The following is a 20,672-nucleotide window of genomic DNA, read 5'->3' as shown; positions in this document are numbered from 1 at the left end:
AAAGTTTACAGCTAATGATGAAGTCATTTTTTAATTTTATGGTAGGTTATATTAAGTTTTTAGTATAGAATATTGCAGAATCTCTTCAAAGAGATCTCAAAAGTAAAATAGCTTTTCACCAATCATGTGTAAATAGAATAATAATCTATCAAGCGCTAGCCAGTAGTCTTTCTACTCCCGGTTAGTTGTTTGCTTTCTTTGTTTTAGCATTAATGCTAAATGAAAATAGACTTTCTTATATTTCTCTTCTCTAGAAGGTAATTTATTCCTTTGGCATTCCTATTTTAATATTTTAAAAATAAAATATGATCAGGCAAAGTAAAATATTCTTACAGTACATAAATCTAGCATCTCATCAGCTTCACATTTTGATTTTTTTTTTTTTTTTAGATCCACCTGGGGCACCTTCTCGCCCAGAAGTCAAAGATAAAACAAAGTCAAGCATCACGCTAGCATGGAAACCTCCAGCCAAAGATGGTGGCAGTCCAATCAAAGGATACATTGTAGAAATGCAAGAAGAAGGTACTACAGACTGGAAAAGCGTAAATGAACCAGACAAACTTCTACCCACCTGTGAATGTGTGGTGCCAAACTTGAAAGAGCTCAAAAAGTACAGATTCAGAGTGAAAGCTGTCAATGAAGCCGGTGAATCTGAACCAAGTGATACAACTGGAGAGATTCCTGCCACTGACATTCAAGGTACTAGTCCTTAATCCATTTTTGTATTCATCTTTTGATCTTATTATGAAATTGATTCATGTGCCGAAGATGTGTCAATTACTTTTTTGAAAAAGGTGAGCTAAATCCTGTTATATTATCCATGGTATTACAGAGGTACCAGAAGTTTTCATTGACATTGGAGCACAAGACTGTCTGATTTGTCAAGCTGGCACACAGATTAGGATTCCTGCCGTCATTAAGGGGCGCCCAACACCAAAATCATCTTGGGAATTTGATGGAAAGGCAAAGAAGGCAATGAAGGTAAGAAAATTATAATTCTCTGCATCTCCCACGGAATGACTCTAAGGAATACTTACACTATAACTGATTATCTTATTTTCTAATAGGATGGGGTTCATGATATACCTGAAGATGCACAGGTAAGAAAAAAGAAAATTGAAATGATCTCAGAATCTGATTGACTTCAATACTGCTATTATTTCATTCATTGTATGACTACTGCTTTCTTTGTACAGCTGGAGACTGCTGAAAATTCATCAGTAATTATTATTCCGGAATGTAAACGATCTCATTCAGGCAAATACAGCATCACAGCCAAGAATAAAGCAGGACAAAAGACTGCAAATTGCAGAGTTAAAGTCATGGGTAAGAAAGGCTTTAAAAGTTATTATAGAATAAGAACAAATTATTTTAAACAAGATAGCACTGTTTACATTGTGATTTGCATCCAACAGATGTACCAGGGCCACCCAAAGATCTGAAAGTCAGTGACATCACAAGGGGCAGTTGCAGACTTTCATGGAAGATGCCAGATGACGACGGAGGAGACAGGATCAAAGGCTATGTTATTGAGAAGAGGACTATTGACGGAAAAGCTTGGACTAAAGTCAATCCCAACTGTGTAAGCACCTCATTTGTCGTCCCGGACCTCATCGCCGGACAGGAATATTTCTTCCGCGTGCGGGCAGAAAACCGTTTTGGTGTTGGTGCTCCCGCGGAAACGATTCAGAGGACCACTGCCAGAGACCCAATATGTAAGTTTTTAAGTCAAAGATTAAATTAGCTTCCTAATTGAAACCTGAAATGTATTGTTGTAAACGATTCATACTTTATTTTTAAAGATCCTCCTGATCCCCCTATTAAACTGAAGATTGGCCTTGTAACAAAGAACACCGTACACCTGTCATGGAAACCCCCAAAGAATGACGGGGGCTCCCCTGTCACCCACTATATTGTTGAGTGCCTTGCATGGGATCCTACTGGGACAAAGAAAGAAGCATGGAGACAGTGCAATAAGCGTGACGTGGAAGAACTGGAATTTACCGTGGAAGACCTCATCGAGGGTGGGGAATACGAATTCAGAGTCAAAGCCGTCAATGCTGCAGGAGTCAGCAAACCTTCAGCCACTGTTGGCCCCGTGATCGTCAAAGACCAGACATGTACGTACCAACATGTGATTGGAGAAGGTCCTCTTTATGGATGCCTTCCTAGATACTCAAAAATCCAAAATAAAAAGATGTGTCTGTGCATTGGAAGCTCCCATGGGTTGAGTCTGGACACGGGCCTGTTACCTAAACACTGAACTCCCACAGAATTATCACATTTCCTTACAGGTTACCTTTCCTTTACTAAAAGGAGATACTGTGTGGAGTTTCCTTACTCTGATTTTTTTCCACAGCAGGCTGTTTTACTTACCAAAAGATAAAACAGCTCCTCTGCATGCTCCTCAAAAGGGGCAAAAAGTAACCAGTTATTTTGTTAGCAACTGCCAGGGCCCATTTATATTCATAGTCAAGTCTCTTTCTACTTGAGAAAAAGAAACTTGTTCACATATCATGATAACCATGAATACTCTGATAACAACATCAAAGGAAATGACATTGAGTGTCCTTGAGTAAAGATTACATGGGTTTTATTAAAACTATATTGATTCTTCTCTGAGAAAAAGATACATCCATTTTAAGAGATAAAATATCCACAGAAATATGCTAATAATTCTTCCTGTAATTATTGTTACCATCTCTACTGCTGTGTATGTGTTAGTTCTCTCTTCTAAACTTAGGAAAGTGGTAGTCACCAGCCACTTTGCATATTCTTATACTAAATTCATGAAAAAGGGAAAATTGCTCTGCCTCTACTAGCAGTTATATTTCTTAAAAGGAGAAGTCATCTCAGAACAAAATAGGTCCCTTCATTACTCTGAATAAATATTAGGGAATATCATAAAAGAACTCCCAAGCCTAAACTACTTACTACAGTTGCACTTCTTTCAGTATCTACAATCATAATGATGCCAGGTAAGAGACAGGCAATAGCTGATACATAGCTACATATAGATCAATAAAGGATGATGACCACCTATGCCTGTCCCCCAAACTGGTACAAATTAGCTGAAGACAGATCTGTTCTTTATGAATTCTATTCAATACGTCTGATCCTTTAGTGTTTTATGTTTCTAATGACAACATTTTTTTTTTTTTAAATAATCTAGGCCCACCTGCAATTGAGCTAAAAGAATTCATGGAGGTTGAAGAAGGAACTGATGTTAACATTGTGGCCAAAATTAAAGGTGTGCCATTTCCGACACTGACCTGGTTTAAAGCTCCTCCAAAGAAGCCTGATAACAAAGAACCCATTGTCTATGATACCCATGTCAACAAACTGGTGGTGGATGACACTTGCACCCTAGTGATCCCACAGTCTCGCAGGAGTGACACTGCCTTATACACCATCACAGCTGTGAATAACCTGGGAACAGCATCAAAGGAAATGAGACTGAATGTCCTTGGTAAAGATGACATGATTTTATTCAAACTACATGACTTTCTGTTCATAAACGTAATATTTGGTTTTAAGATCTTTCCCTTAAAAGCGTTTCTCTTTTAAAACCATTTTAGGTCGCCCTGGCCCTCCAGTGGGACCAATAAAGTTCGAATCTATTTCAGCAGATCAGATGACATTATCTTGGCTTCCACCTATAGACGATGGTGGGTCTAAGATTACAAACTATGTAATTGAGAAAAGAGAAGCTAACAGGAAGACATGGGTGCGTGTCTCCAGTGAGCCCAAAGAATGCACGTACACAATTCCCAAGTTGCTAGAAGGCCATGAGTATGTATTCCGAATCATGGCCCAGAATAAATACGGCATTGGGGAGCCTCTTGACAGCGAACCTGAAACAGCGAGAAACCTCTTCTGTAAGTATCACATAGTTCACATTCAAAGTCATTATTGCCTTTGTCTTTCATAATTTCTTATAAATCACTGTGATTTTTGTCACAGCTGTCCCAGGAGCACCAGATAAGCCAACAGTTAGCAGTGTGACTCGAAACTCCATGACTGTCAATTGGGAAGAGCCAGAATACGATGGAGGCTCTCCTGTGACCGGATATTGGCTAGAAATGAAAGACACCACTACAAAGAGATGGAAGAGAGTTAACCGAGATCCTATCAAAGCCATGACTTTGGGTGTTTCCTACAAAGTGACTGGTCTCATTGAAGGTTCTGATTATCAATTCCGGGTATATGCCATCAATGCTGCTGGTGTGGGGCCAGCAAGTCTGCCATCAGACCCAGCAACTGCTAGAGATCCAATTGGTAAGCCTTCAAACCATTCCTGTTTCTTTTTTCTTCCCAAAAGTACCATGGAAAAGTCAAGAATAATGTCTACTGGTTCTTTCCAGCACCTCCTGGCCCTCCATTTCCCAAAGTTACAGACTGGACTAAATCATCTGCGGATCTGGAGTGGTCTCCCCCACTAAAAGATGGTGGGTCCAGAGTAACAGGATATATCGTTGAATATAAAGAAGAAGGAAAAGAAGAATGGGAAAAGGTAGCTAAACTTGGCATGATGGGAATATACTGTAAATAAACTGAACATGTATAGTTATTCTCATTCTTACCTGTATTTTTTAAATTAAGAAATCAGAAAAATAGTTTAACTGATAATCCAGACATCTTATATCAAAAATTTTATCAAAATTTGTCCTTAAAACAATTATCCTTCAATTAAAAATAAATTTAATTATAAAAAACTTAAGTTTTATTATGATGAACCTTTTGGCTCTAAAGCTTAAAAAAGTAGAATAAGTACAGTACAGTTTTTTCAATCATTTGACAATATTGTAAAATATAATTGCTTCCATTCAGTATTTACCTATAATATCTGATCCATTAAACCTAAATTGACAATAATTTTCCCAAAGAGAGTGAAGACACTATTGTTACACTTTGGAAAGCTATTAAAAAACTACAGTAGTCCCCTTCTATCCCCAAGGGATACATTCTAAGACCCCCCCAGTGGATGGTTGAAACCAAGAATTATACTGAGCGCTCTCTATATACTATGGTTTTTCTTATACTAATGGGCAGGTTATTGTTTAGGGGCTGCTGTTTGCTCAGTCATGTCCGACTCTTTATGATCCTATGGACTGTAGCCCACCAGGCTTCTCTGTCCATGGGATTTCCCAGACAAGAATACTGGAGGGGGTTGCCTTTTCCTTTCCAGATCTTCCTGACTCAGGGATTAAACCTGCGTCTCCTGCATTGGCACATGGATTCTTTACCACTGAGCCACCAGGGAAGCCAGATGGTTCACTTCCCAAGCAGAGATGGAGCAGGATGACCCAAGATATCATTATATTGCTCAGAATGGAACTCAGTTTAAAACTGATGAATTGTTTATTTATGGAAACTATTTTCCATTTAGTATTTTCAGATTCCCAATGACTTCTGTGGTAAATAAAACCACAGATAAGAAAGCATTACTGTATTCCAGGGGCTTCCCAGGTAGCACAGTGGTAAAGAACCCACTTCCTAGGCAGGAGACATGAGACAACGGGTTAGATCCTTAGGTTGGGAAGATGCCCTGGACGAGGAAAGGCAACCCTCTCCAGTATTCTTGCCTGGAAAATCCCATGGACAGAGGAGCCTGGCAGGCTACAGTCCATAAGGTCACAAAAAGTCAGACATAACTGAGCACGCATGTCACACACTGTATTCTAATTATAAAATGGCTGTGACTTTTCCCTAGGCTAAAGATAAAGAAGTGAGAGGAACAAAACTTGTTGTGACAGGATTGAAAGAAGGAGCATTCTACAAATTTAGAGTTAGAGCAGTCAACATTGCCGGCATTGGAGAACCTGGAGAAGTCACAGATGCCATTGAAATGAAGGACAGACTTGGTAATTACTGATGTTTCTATTGTTTTATCAATGTTTGCATTTTGGATTGGAAATGAAAGCAACTTACTATTTTTAAATTGTTTTCCAGAATTACCTGACCTTCAGTTAGATGCCAGCGTCAGAGATAGAATTGTGGTCCATGCTGGAGGGGTGATTCGGATCATCGCCTATGTCTCTGGAAAGCCTCCTCCAACTGTTACCTGGAACATGAATGAAAGAGCTTTACCTCAAGAGGCCACCATTGAGACCACAGCCATTAGCTCATCCATGGTCATCAAGAATTGCCAGAGGAGCCACCAAGGCGTCTATTCTCTTCTTGCTAAAAATGCAGCAGGGGAAAGAAAGAAGACAATTATCGTTGATGTATTAGGTAAAAACTCAGTTTGTCCACACATCTTTTAAAAATAACATTTTATTTCATCTACAAGAAAGATGTACTATTAAGAAAACTATATTACAAATATTTTGGAAAATAAGAAAAATTACCCACAATCCCGTTAACCTCTATTATTAGCATTTTTTTAAATTCCCTCCTTACTGTTTATCTAATATATACTTTAACATGGCTGTACTCCTACTATGAAGTCCTGTATGTTGCCTTTTTTGTATAGCATGCTACCATAAGCATTTACTGTATTATTATATAGTCTTTATAAAAGCAACTTTCCTGCAAATGTCCAAGAATGTTTAACAGTTTGCTAATAAGATTGACCATTTTTCACATCTAGGACCTGCTATTTATAATGCAAAAATCCCTTGGAAGCTGTCCACATGCTAATCAAAGAGAAGCATCATATTGGATTATCAATATTGCATTTCTAGTCCCTGAATATTGAGTTGAACTCTCTCTGACTGCTCTCTTCCAGTGATTTGCTCAGAAAGTGAAGCCTTCCCACTCAGATCTCTCTCTCAGCATGTCTCTAGGCTCAGCCATACTCCAAACACCCAGTTCTTATGTTAAAATAACCAGTTCTCTATTGAGCATAATTCATATTATGAAACTGGTTTATTAATGAAAATGGCATGAAGAAACAATCTCATTGAGCAATTCTTCTGTCCAATGGCTGTTACTTTACAAAGTGGTGTATTTCCAGGTTAAACTGCAACTGTCTCACTGGTCATTCTGAGATTTGGGGTCTTCTGTGCTACTCAGATTCACTGATCACCCTGAAAAAATTCTCTCCCCCTTTTCCTTCTGGAGAGTAAACTAAACACAAAAAATAGTCATGCCGCTCCTCACCCTTCTCGCATCTCCCTCTGTGCACTTTCCTCCCAACATCACCCTCTTATCTGACTCACAAATTACTAAAAAAATTGTATATATGTGTGTGTATATATGTAAAGCTGTTCCATAAGTCTCCGTTAAAGCAGGGGCAATCAGTAACTACTGCAAACTTACTTTATTTTAAAATATGGTTGGATATAGACATCAGGAAAGAAAGGAAAAAATAAAAACCTCAATAAACACAAAATCTTGCTTTTTTCGTAACAGTATTTTTGTCTCCCTTTTAAAAACAGAGGGTAACAAATGTTGAGCCCTGTAGTTCATTGAAGTCAAACAACTAGAAACCTTCCCCTCTTATTTCTAGATGTACCAGGTCCTGTTGGAATACCATTCCTGGCTCACAACCTGACCAATGACTCCTGCAAGCTGACGTGGTTCTCACCAGAAGATGATGGGGGCTCTCCCATCACCAATTATGTAATTGAAAAGCGGGAAGCTGACCACAGAGCATGGACCCCAGTGACATACACAGTTACCCGACATAATGCTACCGTCCAGGGTCTCATTCAAGGAAAAGCCTACTTTTTCCGAATTGCGGCTGAAAATAGTATTGGCATGGGCCCATTTGTTGAGACCACAGATGCACTTGTCATAAGAGATCCAATCAGTAAGTAAAGTTTAAAACAGTTTCATCCTTAATCACTTCTTCACTCATTTAATCAAAGACTGCAGTGACAAAAGAGGTGTATAAATAAATGCCAAACATTTCTTTCATTTGACAAATACTGAGTATCTGATGTTGGTTCTATTTGAATGTGACTGTGAAAGACATTATGGGAATACATATTCCTCAGATCCTTCCATATAATACTGCACTTTTAAAATTTTCACTTAATGGCATAAACATGAAGTAGTTTACTAACTCTAAAACTACCAGCTCTGGAGAACTTTCCTGAATTATCTGGTCTCAATTAACCTCGATTTTGTCATCTGGAAATCAGAGTGTATTGGATCCCTTTTAGTTACTCATTTTATGTTGAGATCTCTTTTGTCACTTACCAAACAAATAGTTTAATGTTTAAATGCAATCCTCAGAAAGTAATATTTACCACATTCTCCTACATTTTTAACATTTGTCTCACTGTCACTCCACACTTGTAGCTGTACCAGAGCGTCCTGAAGACCTGGAAGTCAAAGAAGTTACCAAAGAGTCTGTCACTTTGACTTGGAATCCCCCTAAGTATGATGGCGGATCTGACATTATCAACTATGTCCTAGAAAGCCGTCTCATTGGAACTGAGAAGTTCCACAAAGTTACAAGTGACAACTTGATGAGCAGGAAATACACCGTGAAAGGCTTAAAAGAAGGTGATACCTACGAGTACCGTGTCAGTGCTGTCAATATTGTTGGACAAGGCAAACCATCATTTTGCACCAAGCCAATCACTTGCAAGGATGAGCTGGGTATGTGTCAAATGCAGCTTACACTTTGAAAACTTGTACACACATACAGATTTACCGTAAGACCTCAGTCAGACTGATTTGCCTTTATCATTATACATTTCAGCTCCTCCAACGCTTGACCTCGACTTCAGAGATAAGCTCACAATTCGAGTTGGTGAAGCTTTTGCCCTCACTGGCCGTTACTCAGGCAAACCAAAGCCTAAAGTTTCTTGGTTCAAAGATGAAGCTGATGTGCTGGAGGATGACCGCACTCATATAAAGACCACCCCGACGACACTTGCTCTAGAGAAGCTCAAGGCCAAGCGTTCAGATTCTGGCAAATACTCTGTGGTTGTGGAGAACAGTACAGGCTCCAGGAAGGGTGTCTGTCAAGTTAATGTTGTTGGTAAGTATTATTTAGAAAGTATTAGAAACATTCTGTTCTTTCTGAAGCAGAAATGGAAATAACATTTTGTGCTGTGTTCTTTTTTTTTTTTTTCTTTTATTCAGACCGTCCTGGACCACCAGTAGGACCAGTTATTTTTGATGAGGTGACAAAAGATTACATGGTTATCTCTTGGAAGCCGCCTTTAGATGATGGAGGCAGTGAAATTACCAATTACATTATTGAGAAGAAGGAGGTGGGCAAAGACGTTTGGATGCCCGTGACATCTGCAAGTGCCAAAACAACATGCAAAGTTTCTAAACTGCTTGAAGGAAAAGATTATATTTTCCGGATACATGCTGAAAACCTGTATGGAATAAGTGATCCTCTGGTGTCTGACTCAATGAAAGCCAAAGATCGCTTCAGTATGCATCGTATTTCTTGTCAGTGATTTAATGTTTGCTGTTGTTAACAGGAAGAATTAAATGTCTAACACATTGTGCTAATGTTTGTTATAGGGGTTCCTGATGCACCTGACCAGCCAATCGTTACAGAAGTTACCAAAGACTCTGCATTAGTCTCCTGGAACCCGCCACATGATGGAGGAAAGCCCATCACAAACTACATCCTGGAAAAGAGAGAAACTATGTCTAAAATATGGGCTAGAGTTACCAAAGAGCCTATCCATCCATACACTAAATTTAGGGTTCCTGATCTTCTAGAGGGGTGTCACTATGAATTCCGGGTTTCTGCAGAAAATGAAATTGGTATTGGAGACCCAAGTCCACCATCCAAACCAGTCTTTGCTAAAGACCCAATTGGTATAGTACTAAAGCATTCTTTCAGCTTTCACTTTATCTGAGTTTGTTTCCAGCTGTATTCTAACTCTGTTTTGATTTTCTCTTTTATTCTGTAGCTAAACCAAGTCCACCTGTTAATCCTGAAGCAATAGATACAACATGTAATTCAGTCGATCTAACCTGGCAGCCACCACGTCGTGATGGTGGGAGCAAGATTCTGGGTTATATTGTTGAGTACCAGAAAGTTGGAGATGAAGAATGGAAAAGAGCCAATCACACTCCTGAGTCTTGTCCTGAAACTAACTATAAAGTCACCGGTCTTCGGGATGGTCAATCCTATAAGTTCAGAGTAATAGCAGTCAACGCAGCTGGCGAGTCAGATCCAGCTCATGTTCCTGAGCCAGTGCTAGTAAAAGACAGGCTCGGTGAGTACAGACATTCTCAGTTGCCTCTGCAAGGAAGACAGGTTTCATCGTCTATGCTTAACTGTAAAATACACAAACAAAGCAAATCTGAAAGTACCATTCTCTTTATTCTAGAACCCCCTGAGTTGATTCTTGATGCCAACATGGCAAGAGAACAACACATAAGGGTTGGTGATACTCTGAGGCTTAGTGCCATCATCAAAGGAGTGCCATTCCCAAAAGTAACCTGGAAAAAGGAAGACAGAGCGGCTCCAACTAAAGCAAGAATTGACGTTACTCCAGTTGGCAGCAAGCTTGAAATTCGTAATGCTGCCCATGAAGATGGTGGCATTTACTCCTTAACAGTGGAGAATCCAGCTGGTTCAAAAACTGTCTCAGTAAAAGTACTCGTATTAGGTAAGAATTTTAGTGCTTGTGATGGCCTTAATGCAATAACATATAAAAGTAACTCAATACATTTTGAGTTCTTAGCTGGATTAAATCACTTACAATAACTGCATTGTTTAACACTTTTCAGATAAGCCTGGGCCACCTAGAGATCTGGAAGTCAGTGAGATAAGGAAAGATTCTTGTTACCTTACTTGGAAGGAACCCCTGGATGATGGTGGTTCTGTTATTACAAATTATGTGGTTGAGAGGAAAGATGTTGCCAGTACTGAGTGGTCACCTCTTTCAACTACATCAAAGAAAAAGAGTCACTTGGCTAAACATCTTAATGAAGGCAAGCAGTATGTCTTCCGCGTTGCTGCTGAGAACCAGTATGGACGTGGCCCCTTTGTGGAAACACCTAAACCCATCAAAGCTGTGGATCCCCTACGTAAGTTGCTCTCTTTGGATACAAAAGTACTGTTTGACTGTCTTTGAGAATATTGTTTATTCATCATAACTTCTTCTGAAAAGATCCCCCAGGGCCACCCAAGAACCTACACCATGTGGATGTTGACAAGACTGAAGTCTCCCTTGTTTGGAATAAGCCAGACCGCGATGGTGGCTCTCCAATCACAGGATACTTGGTAGAATATCAGGAAGAGGGCACCCAAGACTGGATTAAGTTCAAGACCGTGACAAACTTAGCGTGTGTTGTTACTGGACTGCAACAAGGAAACACCTATAGATTCCGGGTAAAAGCTGAAAACATTGTGGGTCTTGGTCTCCCTGACACAACTATCCCAATAGAATGTCAAGAAAAACTAGGTAAATTTTAGATTGGCACTATTTTCCTTCTTTTTAAAATTATTCATGTTGTGATATTATCCATACTGTCAAAAGCAAAATCTAATTTCCTCATGTTTACTTTCCAGTGCCTCCATCTGTGGAGCTGGATGTGAAATTAATTGAAGGCCTTGTGGTAAAAGCCGGAACTACAGTCAGATTCCCTGCCATCATCAGAGGTGTGCCCATTCCTACTGCAAAGTGGACAACCGATGGGAATGAGATTAAAACAGATGAACACTATACAGTTGAAACTGACAACTTCTCATCAGTACTCACCATTAAGAACTGCTTAAGGAAAGACACTGGGGAATACCAGATCACAGTGTCCAATGCAGCCGGCACCAAAACAGTAGCCGTACATCTTACTGTCCTGGATGTTCCTGGCCCACCAACAGGCCCTATTAATATACTGGAAGTTACCCCTGAATATATGACTATATCATGGCTACCACCTAAGGATGATGGAGGAAGCCCTGTGATAAATTACATTGTTGAGAAAAAAGACACAAAGAAAGATACATGGGGTGTGGTCTCTTCAGGTAGCAGCAAGACAAAGTTGAAAGTCCCACACCTGCAAAAGGGATATGAATATGTCTTCCGAGTGAAAGCAGAGAATAAGATTGGTATTGGCCCTCCTCTTGACTCTGTACCGACTGTTGCTAAACATAAATTTAGTCCTCCATCTCCTCCTGGTAAACCAGTGGTTACTGACATTACTGAAAACGCTGCAACAGTGGCATGGACCCTGCCAAAATCTGATGGTGGGAGTCCAATAACTGGTTACTATCTGGAGCGTCGAGAAGTAACAGGCAAATGGGTACGAGTCAACAAAACTCCTTTAGCGGACCTGAAGTTCAGAGTAACTGGACTCTATGAGGGAAATACATATGAGTTTAGAGTGTTTGCCGAGAATCTTGCAGGACTAAGCGGTCCATCCCCAAGTTCTGATCCAATAAAAGCTTGCCGGCCCATCAAACCACCTGGACCACCTATTAATCCTAAGCTGAAAGACAAGACCAGAGAATCAGCTGATCTGGTATGGACAAAGCCTCTCAGCGATGGTGGTAGCCCCATTCTGGGCTATGTTGTAGAATGTCAGAAAGCTGGGACAACACAGTGGGACAGGATTAACAAAGATGAACTCATTAGGCAGTGTGCCTTTAGGGTACCTGGACTCATAGAAGGAAATGAGTACAGATTCCGTATAAAGGCAGCTAACATTGTGGGAGAGGGAGAGCCACGCGAACTAGCAGAATCTGTAATTGCAAAGGACATCCTTCATCCTCCAGAAGTAGAACTTGATGTAACCTGCCGTGATGTCATCACCGTCAGAGTGGGCCAGACTATCCGCATTCTTGCTCGGGTCAAAGGCAGACCTGAACCAGACATAACTTGGTCCAAGGAAGGCAAAGCATTGGTCCGAGATAAGCGGGTTAACATCATTCACGAACTACCTCGTGTTGAGTTGCAAATTAAAGAAGCTGTTAGAGCTGATCATGGCAAGTACATCATCTCAGCCAAGAACAGCAGTGGACATGCCCAAGGTTTTGCTATCGTTAATGTCCTTGACAGACCTGGGCCTTGCCAGAACTTAAAGGTCACCAATGTAACCAAAGAGAACTGTACAATTTCTTGGGAAAACCCACTAGACAATGGTGGCTCAGAAATAACAAACTTTATAGTGGAATATCGCAAACCAAATCAGAAAGGCTGGTCAATTGTCGCCTCAGATGTCACTAAGCGATTAATCAAGGCCAACCTCTTAGCCAACAACGAATACTATTTCCGAGTTTGTGCAGAGAATAAAGTAGGTGTTGGGCCAACCATTGAAACCAAAACTCCAATTCTGGCTATTAACCCTATTGATAGACCAGGGGAGCCTGAAAACCTTCATATTGCAGATAAAGGAAAGACATTTGTCTATCTAAAATGGAGGCGGCCTGATTATGATGGTGGTAGCCCAAATCTATCATATCATGTTGAAAGGAGGCTGAAGGGCGCTGCTGATTGGGAAAGAGTGCATAAAGGAAGCATTAAAGAAACCCACTACATGGTTGACAAATGTGTGGAAAACCAGATTTATGAGTTCAGAGTGCAAACAAAGAATGAAGGTGGGGAAAGTGACTGGGTAAAGACAGAGGAAGTTGTTGTGAAGGAAGACTTACAGAAACCAGTACTCGACCTGAAGTTAAGTGGTGTGCTCACTGTCAAAGCAGGAGACACCATTCGACTTGAGGCAGGTGTTAGAGGCAAACCGTTTCCAGAAGTTTCCTGGACCAAGGACAAAGATGCTACAGACTTAACAAGATCACCAAGGGTCAAGATTGACACCAGTGGTGATTCGTCTAAATTCTCTCTCACTAAAGCAAAGCGAAGTGATGGTGGTAAATACGTAGTTACAGCAACTAACACAGCTGGCAGTTTTGTGGCCTTTGCCACCGTGAATGTTTTAGATAAGCCTGGTCCTGTAAGGAATCTGAAAATTACTGATGTGTGTAGTGACAGGTGTTCTCTTCGCTGGGATCCACCGGAGGATGATGGTGGCTGTGAGATCCAAAATTATATTTTAGAAAAATGTGAGAGCAAGAGAATGGTTTGGTCCACCTTTTCCTCTACTATCTTGACACCTGGTACTACAGTAACACGTCTCATAGAAGGAAATGAATATATCTTCAGAGTCCGTGCAGAAAATAAAATAGGCACAGGGCCTCCAACAGAAACTAAGCCAGTCATTGCAAAAACCAAATATGATAAACCTGGTCGCCCTGATCCTCCAGAAGTCACTAAAGTAAGCAAAGAGGAGATGACCGTGGTTTGGGCGCCACCTGAATATGATGGTGGAAAGTCCATCACAGGATACTATTTGGAGAAAAAGGAAAAACATTCAACGCGATGGGTCCCTGTCAACAAGAGTGCAATTCCCGAGAGACGTCTAAAAGTACAGAATCTCCTTCCAGGACATGAGTATCAGTTCCGTGTCAAGGCAGAAAATGAAGTTGGAATTGGAGAACCAAGTTTGCCATCAAGACCAGTGGTGGCAAAAGACCCCATAGGTATGATGTTCTTGTTTTTCTCTGGTATTATATCAACTCTTAATCTCAAACGCAGAGGTATTAGACAAGTAAGTTTAAATCCACAACATCAAAACTTTATCATAGCCAGTATTTTTCCAAATAGATCTTTTACCAAATCACCTAAAATGTACGAACAACGGTAGATTCTAAATTTACAAAGGAACATAAGGAGGACTTAGTTAGCAATTGAGAAATTGAATGTACTATCTGTGGTTAATTAAGAATAGACTGTATAAAATTATACATTAACATATCACTAATCGTGGTTAACCATGTGTAAATTTATTCTTACATAATTTACTTTCAGAACCACCTGGTCCACCAACCAATCTCAAAGTGGTTGATACAACCAAAAGTTCCATAACTCTCGGGTGGGGAAAACCAGTGTATGATGGTGGTGCACCGATCATTGGCTATGTTGTGGAAATGAGACCTAAAAAAGCAGACATGTCACCGGATGAAGGCTGGAAAAGGTGCAATGCTGCAGCGCAACTTGTCCGCATGGAATTCACTGTGACCAGCTTGGATGAAAACCAGGAATATGAGTTCAGGGTTTGTGCCCAAAACCAAGTTGGCATCGGGCGCCCTGCAGAACTAAAGGATGCTATTAAACCTAAAGAAATCCTAGGTGAGGCCCTAGGTTATCACTTGGTTCACTGTTTTCACTTCTCACGTGACTTCCCCACATTCTGAAGTCAACTAATGGCCTTCGTGTCATTTGTAGAACCTCCAGAGATTGACTTGGATGCCAGCATGAGAAAACTGGTCACCGTGAGGGCAGGATGCCCCATCCGACTATTTGCCATCGTGAGAGGGCGACCAGCCCCTAAGGTCACCTGGAGAAAAGTGGGTATTGATAACGTGGTCAGAAAGGGACAGGTCGATTTGGTTGACACCATGGCCTTCCTTGTCATCCCCAATTCTACACGTGACGACTCAGGAAAATACTCCTTGACGCTTGTGAACCCAGCGGGAGAAAAGGCCGTGTTTGTGAATGTCAGAGTATTAGGTGGGTGGTGAACAACTGTCTTCCTCCCCTTCAGAAACTCCTTAGTTAATCAGGAGGCTGAGGGAACTCATATGTCTAATCTTGTGGTTCTTTACAGATACCCCTGGGCCCGTGTCTGATTTAAAAGTCTCGGATGTCACTAAAACATCGTGCCACATTTCCTGGGCCCCTCCCGAGAATGATGGCGGGAGCCAGGTGACACATTATATCGTGGAGAAACGTGAGGCCGAGAGAAAGACATGGGCGACAGTCACCCCAGAAGTGAAGAAAACGAGCTTCCACGTCACCAATCTTGTCCCTGGGACAGAGTATTTCTTCAGAGTGACTGCTGTCAACGAGTATGGCCCCGGTGTCCCAACAGATGTCCCCAAACCAGTGCTTGCGACAGACCCTCTAAGTAAGTCACATCCTTTCTCCCCTCTTAACCCCAGTCCCCGATTTCAATCAAGTCAAGACACAAACACTTACCAAATACCAAAACCCTAAAGGGCTTTAACTCGTAGAAACCTACACAGCACAAAAAAATATCTCACTCACTCACTGAAGACTTCTGATCTGCCTCCTCGAGTACTTTTTACTTTCAACAGCCCGAACCACCTTTCCCACATAACTTTGAAGCAGGTGGCATATGAAAACATTGATGTATATTACAAAGGGATGGATTTGGCGACCTGGACAGTTTTTTCTTAATCATGTTTTTCTTCCAGGTGAGCCGGATCCCCCCAGGAAACTCGAGGTTACTGAAATGACAAAGAACAGCGCTGTATTAGCCTGGTTACCACCCCTGCGTGACGGAGGCGCTAAAATCGACGGCTACATCGTTAGTTACAGGGAAGAGGAGCAGCCTGCAGATCGCTGGACAGAGTACTCAGTGGTGAAAGACCTCAGCCTGGTAGTCACTGGCCTCAAGGAAGGGAAGAAATACAAATTTAGAGTAGCGGCCAGAAATGCCGTGGGAGTCAGTTTGCCGAGAGAAGCTGAAGGCGTGTACGAAGCCAAAGAACAGCTATGTACGTGGACACTGAGTCATTTTTATCATGTGATAAAAGTTTACAAGAATTTTCTTTTGACATGGAGACATTTATCCCTGAAGAATCTAATTCCATAAATACCTGAAATATAGGAGAGAATAGTGGTTTTAAAACATTTGCACCCACAGCACATGGTAAAACAACTTAAATCATGACACAGCACACACAGACATGTATATAACCTTAAAAAGAAGTTTCTTAGAGCAACACCCATCCTTATTATGTATGCTGGACTCTGGTATTTTCAATTCAATCTCATTCTTTTTAAAAAGTATTAGCAGTGATGCAAACATCACCTGGAACCTGCTAATGGGTTATTATTCACCACTTGAAAAACACTAGTATAGTTCCTCATTAGAGGAAATTTAACCTCCCCACAAAATTAATGTATCTTCATCTTACTTTCAGTGCCACCCAAGATCCTCATGCCAGAGCAGATTACTATCAAAGCTGGGAAGAAACTCCGAATCGAAGCCCATGTGTATGGAAAGCCTAATCCGGTCTGTAAATGGAAAAAAGGAGAAGATGACGTTGTCACGTCCAGCCACCTGGCTGTGCATAAAGCAGAGAATTCTTCAGTTCTGATCATAAAAGATGTTACTAGGAAAGACAGCGGTTACTATAGCCTCACTGCAGAGAACAGTTCTGGGACAGACACTCAGAAAATCAAAGTCATCGTCATGGGTAGGTTCAGCATTAGACAAACAGCCATCCACATGTGAAGATCAGAAGCATTTTTTCCAGTCCCATTCCTGTCCTTACCTTTCTCTCCTCTCGGTTCACGCAGACGCTCCTGGACCCCCGCAGCCTCCGTTTGACATTTCTGACATAGACGCCGATGCCTGCTCCCTGTCCTGGCACATTCCTCTGGAGGACGGAGGCAGTAACATCACCAATTACATCGTGGAGAAGTGTGACGTGAGCCGAGGTGACTGGGTGACAGCTCTAGCTTCAGTGACAAAAACTTCCTGCAGGGTTGGAAAACTGATCCCAGGCCAAGAGTACATCTTCCGGGTCCGTGCAGAGAATCGATTTGGCATTTCAGAGCCTCTTACATCTCCGAAGATGGTGGCTAAGTTCCCATTTGGTATGTTCCTTTTAGGACGAAAAACTGAACTGTTTTCTTTCTCATCTGTTACTTAGGCTAGAAACTGACATCTCCCTGGTTTTCATCTCCAGGTGTTCCAAGTGAACCCAAGAACGCACGCGTCACTAAAGTCAACAAAGACTGCATCTTTGTGGCATGGGACAGACCCGACAGCGATGGAGGCAGCCCCATTACTGGCTACCTGATTGAACGCAAAGAAAGAAACAGTTTGCTCTGGGTGAAAGCCAATGACACCCCTGTCCGGTCAACTGAATATCCCTGTGCTGGCCTGGTAGAAGGCCTTGAGTATTCATTCAGAATCTATGCCCTAAACAAAGCTGGATCCAGCCCACCCAGCAAACCAACTGAATATGTGACTGCAAGAACTCCAGTTGGTGAGTAATTTTTTTTTTTTTTAAGTATTATGAGGACACATTTAAATCTTAGCATCTCTAAATGTTACTATTTCCATTCAGGAATATGTTCTGGGTGATACAGTGAAATAGAACATTTCTGCTGTTAAGACAAATGCTGAGAATATCTCTTTTGGTTCTAGATCCTCCTGGCAAGCCTGAAGTCATTGATGTTTCCAAGAGTACTGTATCTCTTGTCTGGGCTCGTCCTAAGCATGATGGGGGCAGCAAAATTATTGGCTATTTCGTAGAAGCTTGCAAACTTCCTGGTGATCAGTGGATACGGTGTAATACTTCACCTCACCAGATTCCCCAGGAAGAGTTCACAGTGACTGGCTTAGAAGAGAATGCTCAGTATCAATTCAGAGCAATTGCCAAGACCGCAGTAAATATTAGCCAACCTTCTGAACCTTCCGATCCAGTGACTATCATGGCAGAAAGTGGTAAGATTCTGTTGGACATTCTAGGCAAAGGAAGACATCACTCATAATATATGTTTCCCCTAATAAAAAACTAAATCTACATCTATGAAAATAAGGACAAATAAAATGATAGGTACTTTGTATACAGACATTAAAAATTATGATTATAGAGAATAACATGTTAAACTAAAAAGATAGCGAACTGTGAAGACCATATACTTTTAACCATACACATGCACAGAAAGATGCCCCCCAAAAATGCACCAAAATGATAAGAGTGAAGCTTTCAGGATGCTGGGATGATGAGTAATATCTTTACTTTTTTCTTTATACTGTCAGCATTATCAAATTTTGGCATTAAACTTGCATTTCTTTTATAATGAATAGTTACTTTAAGAAAATCCCATCTTGAAAAAGATAGCCTATTTATTTCTCACTTTTACAAATAAGCATTATATAATATAGCTTTGCATATATTAAATCCCTTTATCTTACTTCTTTCCAGTACCTCCCAGGATAGAGCTGAGCGTGGCTATGAAATCTTTGCTTACCGTGAAAGCTGGAACCAACGTTTGCCTGGATGCTACTGTTTTTGGCAAACCGAAGCCCACAGTCTCTTGGAAGAAGGATGGCACACTGCTGAAACCATCGGAAGGGATCAAGATGGCCATGAAGCGGAACCTGTGCACCCTGGAGCTGTTCAGCGTGACCCGGAAAGACTCAGGGGACTACACCATCACTGCTGAAAACCCAAGTGGCTCCAAATCAGCCACTATCAAGCTCAAAGTGTTAGGTAACTAAAGCATTTCACTAGACTCTCAGGGTTCACATTGGTTAATGTGATGTCATAGAATTTACAAAATAACATGTGAGAAAAGATACCTAACTTGATGTTTCTTTTGTCATCATGGAATTATTCTCAACACAGAACAGTAGTGTTTTACAGCTGAAAAGACCATTAGAGATCACATATTCCAGATATATAAATTTAGATATGAGGAAATTAAAATCTGGAGAAAAGTAACTTCCAAGGTCATACAGGAAGTTAATGATAGTATAAAGACAGCAGCCCAGGTCTCCAGTCCTCCACTCTGTTCATCCCCTATTTCATATGTTTGGGTGAAAGACTTAACTTTTCTTTCGTATCCTTTCAGATAAACCAGGTCCTCCAGCATCCGTTAAAATCAACAAAATGTATTCGGATCGTGCAATGCTTTCTTGGGAACCTCCTCTTGAAGATGGAGGCTCAGAAATCACCAACTACATTGTTGACAAACGTGAAACGAGCAGACCCAACTGGGCGCAAGTCTCTGCTACCGTGCCCATCACCAGCTGCAGTGTGGAGAAGCTGATAGAGGGCCACGAGTATCAGTTCCGAATTTGTGCTGAAAATAAATACGGAGTGGGTGACCCGATCTTAACTGAGCCAGCAATTGCCAAAAACCCATACGGTAAGAACGTTTTCCTGCAGTTTTTCATTCTGCTTTTTAAATATTACCTTTTAGACCAGGACATAAACCTGCCGGTTAATCTCTGCAGACCCTCCCGGACGCTGTGACCCCCCTGTTATTAGCAACGTAACCAAAGACCACATGACAGTCAGCTGGAAGCCTCCAGCAGATGATGGTGGCTCCCCCATCACCGGCTATTTGGTTGAAAAGCGGGAAACCCATGCAGTTAATTGGACTAAAGTCAACAGAAAACCTGTGATAGAAAGAACAATAAAAGCAACAGGTCTCCAAGAAGGCACAGAATATGAGTTCCGAGTTATAGCCATCAACAAGGCTGGACCAGGCAAACCCAGTGATGCCTCCAAAGCTGTTTATGCCCAAGATCCTCTGTGTAAGTTTTCATGGAAGAGTCCCACAGATGTGTGATAATCAGCATTCAACAACTGGGAATGAGGTCTTCATGAAATTTTTCTATTATTATCCTCAGATCCTCCTGGACCACCAGCTTTCCCCAAAGTATATGACACAACCCGGAGCTCTGTGAGTCTAACGTGGGGCAAGCCAGCCTATGACGGTGGCAGTCCTATCATTGGTTACCTTGTTGAAGTAAAACGAGCTGATTCAGATAACTGGGTGAGGTGCAATTTACCACAGAAGCTCCAGAAAACCCGCTTTGAGGTTACTGGCCTAATGGAAAACACAGAATACCAGTTCCGCGTGTATGCCGTTAATAAGATTGGATACAGTGACCCCAGTGATGTGCCAGACAAACACTGTCCCAAGGACATTTTAAGTAAGTATTACCAGGAGAAATATACAGAACTCTTT

At 41.2% G+C, this 20,672-nt stretch overlaps 1 protein-coding gene across 50 annotated transcripts in view; it reads left to right on the top strand.

Moving 5' to 3' along the window:
- TTN (titin) overlaps window positions 1-20,672 on the top strand; it is a 276,437-nt gene that overhangs the window by 200,000 nt on the left and 55,765 nt on the right. For all 50 annotated transcript variants that reach the window (XM_086360782.1, XM_086360507.1, XM_086360734.1 and 47 more), the window contains 34 exons: window positions 391-699; window positions 833-981; window positions 1,068-1,100; window positions 1,197-1,326; window positions 1,416-1,715; window positions 1,803-2,120; window positions 3,173-3,469; window positions 3,579-3,878; window positions 3,964-4,278; window positions 4,365-4,513; window positions 5,714-5,864; window positions 5,953-6,234; window positions 7,454-7,756; window positions 8,251-8,553; window positions 8,657-8,938; window positions 9,043-9,342; window positions 9,436-9,738; window positions 9,834-10,142; window positions 10,257-10,538; window positions 10,660-10,959; window positions 11,043-11,336; window positions 11,444-14,410; window positions 14,739-15,059; window positions 15,156-15,440; window positions 15,538-15,837; window positions 16,148-16,450; window positions 16,880-17,155; window positions 17,259-17,558; window positions 17,651-17,953; window positions 18,115-18,414; window positions 18,899-19,186; window positions 19,548-19,844; window positions 19,933-20,235; window positions 20,332-20,637. In XM_086360782.1, the coding sequence (XP_086216908.1) occupies window positions 391-699; window positions 833-981; window positions 1,068-1,100; window positions 1,197-1,326; window positions 1,416-1,715; window positions 1,803-2,120; window positions 3,173-3,469; window positions 3,579-3,878; window positions 3,964-4,278; window positions 4,365-4,513; window positions 5,714-5,864; window positions 5,953-6,234; window positions 7,454-7,756; window positions 8,251-8,553; window positions 8,657-8,938; window positions 9,043-9,342; window positions 9,436-9,738; window positions 9,834-10,142; window positions 10,257-10,538; window positions 10,660-10,959; window positions 11,043-11,336; window positions 11,444-14,410; window positions 14,739-15,059; window positions 15,156-15,440; window positions 15,538-15,837; window positions 16,148-16,450; window positions 16,880-17,155; window positions 17,259-17,558; window positions 17,651-17,953; window positions 18,115-18,414; window positions 18,899-19,186; window positions 19,548-19,844; window positions 19,933-20,235; window positions 20,332-20,637 (11,958 nt within the window). The remainder of the gene's footprint in view (window positions 1-390; window positions 700-832; window positions 982-1,067; window positions 1,101-1,196; window positions 1,327-1,415; window positions 1,716-1,802; window positions 2,121-3,172; window positions 3,470-3,578; window positions 3,879-3,963; window positions 4,279-4,364; window positions 4,514-5,713; window positions 5,865-5,952; window positions 6,235-7,453; window positions 7,757-8,250; window positions 8,554-8,656; window positions 8,939-9,042; window positions 9,343-9,435; window positions 9,739-9,833; window positions 10,143-10,256; window positions 10,539-10,659; window positions 10,960-11,042; window positions 11,337-11,443; window positions 14,411-14,738; window positions 15,060-15,155; window positions 15,441-15,537; window positions 15,838-16,147; window positions 16,451-16,879; window positions 17,156-17,258; window positions 17,559-17,650; window positions 17,954-18,114; window positions 18,415-18,898; window positions 19,187-19,547; window positions 19,845-19,932; window positions 20,236-20,331; window positions 20,638-20,672) is intronic.

The sequence above is a fragment of the Bos grunniens genome, chromosome 2 (genome assembly GCF_055505025.1).
Source record: "Bos grunniens cultivar Pamir isolate PY7600 chromosome 2, Bosgru_T2T1.0, whole genome shotgun sequence".
Lineage (NCBI taxonomy): Eukaryota > Metazoa > Chordata > Mammalia > Artiodactyla > Bovidae > Bos > Bos grunniens.
Note: the sequence above shows the minus strand (reverse complement) of the source record. Positions and strands in the feature narration are given on the sequence as shown.